A 9,135-nucleotide genomic window follows, 5' to 3' on the forward strand; every position below is an offset into this window, starting at 1 on the left:
GTCCACCCAAAACCTCCCCTGGTGTAGCTTAAGACTGTGTCCTGTTGTCCTGTCACTTGTTGCCTGGGAGAAGAGGCCAAACCCCACCAGCTACAACCTCCTTTGAGGTGGTTGTAGAGAGTGACAAGGTCTCCCCTGAGCCTCGTTTTCTCCACCTTAAACCCCCCCAGCTCCCTCAGCCGCTCCTCACAGGACATGCACTGCAGATCCTTCACCAGCTCTGTTGCCCTTCTCTGGACCTGCTGCAGCACCTCAATGTCCTTCCTAAACTGAGGGCTCCAGAACTGGCCGCAGAACTTGACGTGTGGCCTCCCCAGTGCTGAGTCCAGGGGGACAGTCACTGCTGTGAGAACACAGGGGGACAGTCACTGCTGTGAGAACACAGGGGGACAGTCACTGCTGTGAGAACGCTTCTGTTCCACGTTTTCACGGCGTTTGTGACAGATCAGATCAAGTGACCTTACGGGGATGGTTCTACCCCTGGCACAGGCGGTGCAAGCCCAGCAGTTGTTACACGGGACGTGCTGAGGGAGAAAAGCAGCTGAAGGAAAAGGCCTTGGCCTTCATCACCCTCACTTAGGGGGTGCCAGGGGTCACCAGACCCCCCCAAAACACCCCCGGCCTCCCCCTGCCCCCCCCCTGCACCAAAACCCCCCGAACCCCCTCCTAAATCTGACCAAAAGCCATAAAAGACCTCTGGGGGGAGAGGAGGGGAGGGGGAAGGAGGGGGACAGGGGGGGAAATTTTGGGGTGCAAAGGGGGGGGAGGAGGCCGAAGTGTTGCATGATGGGAAAAAGGGGGGGCGCCTCAGGGGTGGGAGGGGGGTTTTTAGGGGGTGGGGGGTGGTTGCCCCTTCCCCCCCCCAGGCTGTGGTGGGTTCATGTTGTAAAGGGGGGGCTGAGGGAGGATTGGGGGGGCATTTTGGAGTCTGTCATCCCCCGCTTGCCCTCCCCCCCCCCCCCGCGGGCCCCCCTCTCGTGTCGTGGTTGGTTCTGTGCCGTGGTGTCCATGAAGTAAATTTGAGGTGTGTCCCCCTGCCTGCGATGGTGTGTGAGACCCCCCCGGACCCCTCGAAACTGAGACACCTCCAAAATGGGGGGTTGGGACCCGAAATGGGGGAGGGGACCCCCAAAATGGGAGGGGAGACCCAGAAATAGGGGGGGAAGAAATGGGGGGGGGGAAATAAAGTGAAAGGGGGGGACCCCAAAATGGGGTGGAAATCCCTCAAAATGGGGGAGGGCTCCTGAAATGGGAAGGGGACCTCAATATGGGGGGGGAGACCCCAAAATGGAGAGGGGAACCCCAAAATGAGGGGAGGACCCCAAAATGGGGGGGACTCCAAAAAGGTGGGAGACTGCAAAATGGGGTGGAAAGCCCCTAAAATGGGGAGGGACACCCAAAATGTGGGAGACCCCAAAATGAGGGACCCCAAAATGGGGCCAGAGACCCCAAAAATTGGGGGGAGACCCAAAAATGGGGCCTGAGACCCCCAAAATGGGTGAGGGAGACCCCAAACTGGGGGGTACAGGGGAGAAATGGGGAACAGGGACCCCCCTCAAAAAAAGGGGAGGGGTCATAAACTGGGGCTGTCACCCCAAAAAGGTGTGAGGGGAAGAGCCCAAAAAAGGGGGACCCTTAAATGGGGGACCCCAAAATAAAAGGGGAGGGGTCAGAGCCTGGCCAGGAGGGGACCCCAAAATAAGGGGAGGGACCCCCAAAATGGGGGGGAGGGGATGCTTTTTGCCCCATAGAGATCCCTTGGCCCCACAGGGATGGTTCTGGGCCCTATAGGGACCCCTCAGCCCCATAGGGACAGTCCTGGGCCCTATAGGGACCCCTTGGCCCTATAGGGACGGTCCTGGGCCCTATAGGGATCCATTGGCCTCGCAAAGACACCTCCGGGTGCTATAGGGACCCCTCAGCCCCATAGGGACAGTCCCAGGCCCTATAGGGACCCCTTGGCCCCATAGGGACCTATAGGGCTTCTGGGCCCTGTAGGGATCCATTGGCCTTGCAGGGACAGTCCTGGGCCCCATAGGGACCCTTCAGCCCCATAGGGACAGTCCTGGGCCCTATAGGGACCCCTTGGCCCCAGGCGTCCCCTGAAAATATTCCAGCGCCCCTCCCCCGGCAGTGCAGGCAGGGGGGCAGCGCAGGTAGGGGGGGCAGTGCAGGCAGGAGTGGAAAAGGCTGGAAAAAAGGGGGTTTTGGGTGCCCCCCCCCGGACACCCATTAACCCCCCCAGATCCCCATTGACCCCCCAGGACCTCCATTTTCCCCTCAGGTTCTCCCTCAGGACCCCCTTGGCCCCCCACGACCCGCCAATTCCCCCTCAGATCCCACCCCCCATTGCCCCCGTGAGACCCTCCTGGCACCCTGAAGAACCTCCAATTCCCCTCCATTTCCTCCTCAGATTCCCCCCATTACCCCTCAATTCCCCCCCATTTCCCCCTCAGATTCCCCCCATTCCTCCTCAATTCCCCCTCAAATCCCCCCATTTCCCCCCTCACGCGCCATCGGGGTTCCAATTTCCCGCGCTCGGCACTGATTGGCTGAGGGGCCAGTGAGACCAGCGCTGATTGGCTGAGGGGGAAAAGGCGGGAAAAGGAGCACGCGGGGTGGGGGGGCAGGGGGGGAAGGGGGGAGAGAGGCTGAGGGAGCGTGAGGGGAAAATGGGGAAAAATGGGGGAAATTAGGTAAAATGGGGGACAATGGGGGAAATGGGGTAAAATGGGGGATAATGGGAAGGAAATGGGGGGAATGAGGATAATGGGAGGAAAATGGGGGAAATGGGGATAATAGGGGGAAAATGGGGAATAATAGGGGGGAAATGGGGGGAAATGGGACAGTGAGGGGGAAACAGAGGGATATGGGGGGAAATGGGAAAAATGGAAGGAAAATAAGGGGAAATGGGAAGAAACTGGGGGGAGAATGAAGGGAAATGGGAGGAATGGGGGAGAATGGGCAAAAATGAGAGATAATGGGGAGAATGGGGTAAATGAGGGAAAATGGGGAATGGAGGAGAGAGAGGGGGAAATGGGAGAGAATTGTGGGAAATAGGGGTTAGCGAAGGATAATGGGGGGAAAATGGGAAAAAATGGGGGATATTGGAGTAGAAATGGAGGATAATGGGGGATAAGGAGGGGAAATGGGGGATAATGGGGGGAAATGGGGTAAAATTAGGTGAAATAGGGGAGAAGGGGAGGGAAATGGGGGAGAGTGAGGGGGAAATTGGGAAAATGAGGGGAAATGGGGGACAAATGGGAAGGAAATGAGGGAAAATAGGGGATAATGGGGAGCAAATTCAGGAAAATGAGGGGAAATGGAAGGAAAATGGGGGAAATGAGGGGTAATGGGGGAAAATGGGAGATTATGGGGGATAGTAAGGGGAAAATGGGAGATAAGGAGGAAGAAATGTGGGATAATGGGGGATAATGGGGTAAAATGGTGGATAATAGGGAAAAAATGTCAGATAATGAGGGAAAATGGGGAATAATAGGGGAGAAATGTGGGATAATGGGGAAACGGGGAACAATGGGGGGAAATACGGGATAATGGAGGGAAAAGGAGGGATAATGGTTGAAAAGGGGGGGAAATGGAGGGAAAGGGGTGTTTGAGAGGAAAAGGGGGGATAATGGAGGGAAAGTGAGGGAAAATGGGAGAGTGAGGGGAAAATAGAGGATAATAGTGGGAAATGGGGGATAATGGGAAAAAATTGGGGAAATGAGGGAAAATAGGGGACAATGGAGAAAATGGGGGATAATGAGGGAAAATGGGGGATAATGAGGGAAAATGGGCGGAAATGGGAGAAATAGGGGATGAAGAAGGAAAATGGGGGATAATGAGGGAAAATGGGGGATAATGGGGAAAAACAGGGGTCACTCCAAGACCCCACTTCCCCGATCAGACCCTGAGGGGTCTCTCACCTGCCTCCCCCTGCTGATTAATTAACCACTCGTTAATTACTAATGAGTAATTAACCCCCCAAAACCCACAGAACCCCTCCAGCAGCACAGCAGCTTTATTTTGGGGGGGGGTCAGCACGGCCTTGTGTCACCAGAGCAAAGCATGGGGGGGGGCAAGCAGAGCCAGGGGGTCCCAAACCCCTTCCCAGGGGGTCCCACCCCCCTTTTTCGGAGGGTCCCTCAGGGCTTTTCCAGCTGGGAGTCGCCGGGGAGGGTCCCCACGTCCTGGTAGGTGGGTTGGACCCCCCGGGAAATGTCCTCGTACATCGAACACTCGTCCAGGTTCAGCCCCTGAAAGCGGGGGAAAGGGGAGGATTTCAGTCCGTTTGGGGGGGTTTAGGGAGTGATAGACCCCCCCAGCACGATTTTGAGGTGCAGGGACCCCCCGGGACATCACCTCGTAGAGGTTTTCCTCCTCGCATGTGGTTTTTTCGGGGTGCAGCAGCTGCTCGTTGGCCCAGCGCTTCTATGGGGGGGAAAAAGGGCATGGGGGGGTTTTGGGGTGGCCGAGGGGGTTTGGGGTGACCAGGGGGGATTTAAGGGTGGCCAGGGGGGGTTTAGGGGGCACAGGGGGGTTTTGGGGTTGTCAGGGGGTATTTAAGGGTGGCCAGGGGGGGTTGGGGGCACAGGGGGTTTTTTGGGTGGCTGGGGGGGAAGCTGGGGGCACCAGGGGGGATTTAGGGGTGGCCGGGGGGGGATGGGGGCACAGAGGGTTTTTGGGGTGGTTGGGGGGGGTTGGGGTGGCCAGGGGGGGAAAGGGGGCACCAGGGGGAATTTAGGGGTGGCCGGAGGGGTTTTCAGGGCACCAGGGGGGTTTTGGGGTGGCCAGAGGAGGGTTTTAGGGGCACTAGGAGGGATTTAGGGGTGGCCGAGGGGGGGAAAGGGAGCACAGGGGGGTTTTGGGGTGGCCAGGGGGGTTTTGGGAGCACTAGGAGGGGTTTGGCGTGGCCAGCGTGGGCTTGGGGGGCACCAGAGCGTATTTAGAGGTGGCCGGGGGGGGGAAAGGGGGCACGGGGGGGGTTGGGGTGGCCAGGAGGGTTTTTGGGGGCCTTCAGGGGGGTTTTGGGGTGGCCAGGGGTGGTTTTGGTGGCGCCAGGGGGGTTTTGGGGTGGCCGGGGGGGAAGCTTGGGGGGCACCAGGGGGGGTTTAGGGGTGGCCGGGGGGGTTGGGTATCTCTGGGGAGGACTGGGAGGATTTGGGGGTGGCAGGAAGAGTTTGGGGAGAACTGGGGGGGATTTTGGGGGAACTGGGGGGGGCATGGGTGGGTTGAGGGGGTTTTGGGGCATCCGGGGGGGAATTGGGGGTACCAGGGGGGTTGGGGGTGTTGGGGGAAATTGGGGTTACCCGTGGGGGAATTAAAGGGACCTGAGGGGCAATTGGTGTCCCCAGGGTCTCAATTAATGTCCCCAGTGTCCCAACTGGTGTCCCCAGTGTCCCAGCTGGTGTCCCCAGCATCTCAGCTGGGGGTCCCAGTGTCCCAGTTGGTGTCCCCAGCATCCCAGTTGAGGGTCCCAGTGTCCCAGTTGGTGTCCCCAGTGTCCTATTTAGGGGTCCCAAAGTCCCAGTTGGTGTCGCCAGTGTCCCAATTGGGGGTCCCAGTGTCCAATTGGGGGTCCCAGCGTCCCAGTTTGGGGTTCCAGTGTCCTAGTTGGTGTCCCAGTGTCCCAGTTGGGTGTCCCAGTTGTCCCAGTGTCCCAGTTGGTGTCCTCAGTGTCCCAGTTGGTGTCCCCCTGTCCCAGTGTCCCAGTTTGTCCCAGTGTCCCAGTTGGGTGTCCCAGTTGGGTGTCCCAGTTGTCCCAGTGTCCCAGTTGGTGTCCCAGTGTCCCAGTTGGTGTCCCCCTGTCCCAGTTGTCCCAGTTTGTCCCAGTGTCCCACCCTGAGCAGCAGCAGCAGCCCCGGCCCAGCCGAGCAGAGCAGCAGCAGCACCCCCTGCGCCGTCAGGATCCGGTTCTTGGTGCTCTCCCTCAGCGCCAGGAACGGGGCGGGAACCGGCTCTGTGGGAACGGGACTGGGTAACTGGGAGGGACTGGGTATACTGGGAGGGACTGGGTTACACTGGAGGGCACTGGGTTATACAGGGAGGGACTGGGCTATACTGGGAGGGAGTGGAGGGCACTGGGTTATACTGGGAAGGAGTGGAGGGCACTGGTGGTGACTGGGTTATACTGGGAGGGACTGGGTTACACTGGGAGGGGCTGGGTTATACTGGGAGGGCACTGGGTTACACTGGGAGGGACTGGAGGGCACTGGTTTATACTGGGAGGGACTGGAGGGCACTGGTGGCGACTGGGTTATACTGGGAGGGACTGGGCTATACTAGGAGGGTACTGGGTTATACTGGTAGGGAGTGGAGGGCACTGGGTTATACTGGGAGGGACTGAGTTATACTGGGAGAGAGTGGAGGGCACTGGGTTATACCGGGAGGGAGTGGAGGGCACTGGTGGCGACTGGGTTATACTGGGAGGGACTGGGCTATACTAGGAGGGTACTGGGTTATACTGGCAGGGAGTGGAGGGCACTGGGTTATACTGGGAGGGACTGGAGGGCACTGGGTTATGCTGTGAGGGCACTGGGAGGGACTCAAGAGGGATACTGGGAGTGACTGGGACAGACTGGAGTGGGACTGGGGGGCACTGGGAGGGGCTCCAAGAGGATACTGGGAGTAACTGGGATGGACTGAGGGGCACTGCAGGGCACTGGGACAGACTGGGGGGGCTCGTGGTAGCACTGGGGTATACTGGGAGGGGACTGGGATGGACTGGGTTATACTGGGAGGGGCTCAAGGGGGACACTGGGAGGAACTGGGAAATACTGGGCCGGTCTGGAGGGCACCGGGGGTGTCACAGAAGACCCCCCGAGACCCCCCCCGCGCCCCCCACTCACCGAGGACCCTGACGAAGGTGCCGCAGCTCTGGGCCGTCTCCCCCCCGGACTCCACGCGGCAGAAGAAGAGCCCGGAGTCGTTGTGGGACAGTTTGGGGAAGGTCAGGGTGGAGCTTCCCCCCCCTTCCTGCACCGCCCGCTCCATCCGGCGGCCCCCCCGGGTGGCCACCACCTCCTGGGGCCAGGGGCAGCTCCGGGGGACCTCCCCGAGCCCGGGGGGACACGCCTGGAGCCAGGTCAGGGCGGTGTCGGGGGGGCCTCGGAAGTGGCACTCGAGGGTCAGGGGGGTCCCCACGGGCCCCTCGCGGGAGGGGGGCCCCCCCCACACCCGGAGCCACCCCCGGGGCGGGGCCGGGGAGCAGGAGGGGCTCGGGGGGCTCCCGGTGGTCACGGTCACGGGGGTCGGCGTCTCGGGGGGCTCCGGGGGGGGAGGGGGGAAGGAGGTCGTGCACGAGGCGCAGCCTTCGGGGGGGGTACGGGAGCACTGGGAGCCTGCGGGGACAGAGGGGGGTTAGGGGAGCTCCCCAGAGCCCCCCAACCCCCATGGAGGGCGACTGACCCTGAGGGGGTCACTGGGGGTCCCTGTCCCTGCTGGAGGGGGGTCTTTGGAAGTTCCCAGAACAGTGAGGGGTCATTGGGGGTCCCCCCCGGGTCCCCTAGACCCATCAGAAGGTCATTGGGCCCCCCCCAGCCCCTCTCAGTTCGCCCCCTTCCCCCTCCCAGTTTCGGTTCCCTGTCCCAGTTTGGGGACAGGAAATACTGGGGGGGGACACGACATTTTGACACAGGTGGGGGGGGACAAAACCCGATGCTGAGACCCCGAGACCCCCAAGACCCAAACCCTGAGACCCCCAGACCCAAACCCTGAAACCCCTGAGTCCCCCAGACCCAAACCCTGAGCCCCCCTGACCCAAACAGAGACCCCCAGACCCACACCCTGAGACCCCTGAGACCCCCAGACCCAAAGCCTGAGACCCCCTGACCCAAACTGAGACCCCCAGACCCAAACTGAGACCCCAGAGACCCCCCAGACCAAAACTGAGACCCCCAGACCCAAACTGATACCCCCAGACCCAAATCCTACCTGCGAGGAGCAGGATAAAGATGAGCAGGGGTCTTGTGACCCCCCAGTTTGGGGGAGGCCTCCGATGTTGGGGAGCCCCCTCCATCCCCCCACCGTCCCTGCCGAGTCCCCAAAAACAGGAGACGCGGCCCAGTGACCCCGGGAGACCACGCCCACCCAAAATTTCCCCGGGGGAAGGGCTGGGGGCCACGCCCACCCATCCCCCGGGCCCCGCTGCCCCAAAATCCCCGCCGGACTTCTGAGGGGGGGAATTTCAGGGGTCTCGGGGTCCTCCCAGGTTCTCCCCGCCCTTCTTCCCTCCTGCCCCAGGCCCCGAGCTGAGGACGCAGAGCCCGGAGGACAAATCCCCCCGCGAGACCCTGGTGGGAGAGGCCGTTTTGAAGGGCTCCCCGGCGCAGGAAGGCAGCGGGGAGGAAAAGGGCCGGAGATCCCCCCGCAGGAGGGGCTCCAAAGCCATCCCAGGGTGCTCTGAGGAGGAAAGAGCCAGCCTGTGCCGGGAAGGCGGCCGGAGATTCAACAATTGCTTTAGTGTAGAGCAGTGTCCTGTCTTATCCTGTACTACTGGTAGTTTTAGTGTGTATATTGTGCAGTAAATAATTCTGATGAAGGTCCTTTGTCTGATCGTTTGTATCCCTAAATAACTCATTTCTATTAATAGATTTGATTTGCCATCATTAAAACCTGGAGGACAAAAGTGGTTCAGTCACACCTCTGTAATTCCTCTAAACTGAAACTGTTGGCATGACCCAAGGCTGAAATTGGATCCAGCAGCCCCCAGCACCCCACAGTAAGTTGGGAGCTCAGGGGGGCCACCCCCCTTTCCCAGCCTTCCTGTGCCCAAAGACCCTCATGGGACTGTCGAACCTGCCAGACCACCCCCCCTTTTCCACCCTTCTCCCTGTTCCTCCCACTTTCCCATTGTCCCCTCAATCCCCAATTTCCCCCATAAACAGTTTTGGGGTCCTAACCCCCACTTTTTGCCCCCTCTCCTGTGGGCGCTGAAGGAGAAAATGAGGCTGCACACACAGAGTTCCATTATGGGACTTGTCCGCCCATCTTTATGTCATCCCCCTGGAGCTTTTATTTCTCTTTCTTATATCTAAATACACACATCTAAACATCCAAATATTCGCACAGGGTGTAGATATAACAAATATACATATATATATGTTACGATGCAGCTCTAATCTGTACAGGAACACA

The 9,135-nt window shown here is 59.9% G+C and overlaps 2 protein-coding genes across 3 annotated transcripts in view; both read right to left on the reverse strand.

The window, feature by feature from the left end:
- LOC127474864 (zinc finger protein 239-like) overlaps positions 1–9,135 on the reverse strand; it is a 103,034-nt gene that overhangs the window by 54,986 nt on the left and 38,913 nt on the right. The gene's annotated exons all lie outside the window — the stretch shown is intronic.
- Positions 4,146–8,017, reverse strand: LOC127475036 (B-cell antigen receptor complex-associated protein alpha chain-like). Its single transcript, XM_051796338.1, has 6 exons — positions 7,933–8,017; positions 6,982–7,340; positions 6,849–6,897; positions 5,892–5,959; positions 4,363–4,431; positions 4,146–4,256 (listed from the first exon to the last, which is right to left on the reverse strand). Exons 1-6 carry the CDS (start codon positions 8,015–8,017, stop codon positions 4,146–4,148), a joined length of 741 nt encoding a protein of 246 aa, XP_051652298.1.

Source organism: Manacus candei, unplaced genomic scaffold, assembly GCF_025592945.1.
Source record: "Manacus candei isolate 608988 ecotype Guabito, Panama unplaced genomic scaffold, ASM2559294v1 h1tg000045l, whole genome shotgun sequence".
Lineage (NCBI taxonomy): Eukaryota > Metazoa > Chordata > Aves > Passeriformes > Pipridae > Manacus > Manacus candei.

Bases quoted from the DNA above. Each gene is read 5' to 3' on its own strand.
- LOC127475036 (XM_051796338.1), bottom strand. From the start codon at position 8,017: ATGGAGGGGGCTCCCCAACATCGGAGGCCTCCCCCAAACTGGGGGGTC. The intron at 7,341-7,932 runs GTAGGATTTGGG...CTGTCCCCGCAG, and splicing joins CTTTATCCTGCTCCTCGCAG to GCTCCCAGTGCTCCCGTACC. The intron at 5,960-6,848 runs GTGAGTGGGGGG...CCGTTCCCACAG, and splicing joins CACCTTCGTCAGGGTCCTCG to AGCCGGTTCCCGCCCCGTTC.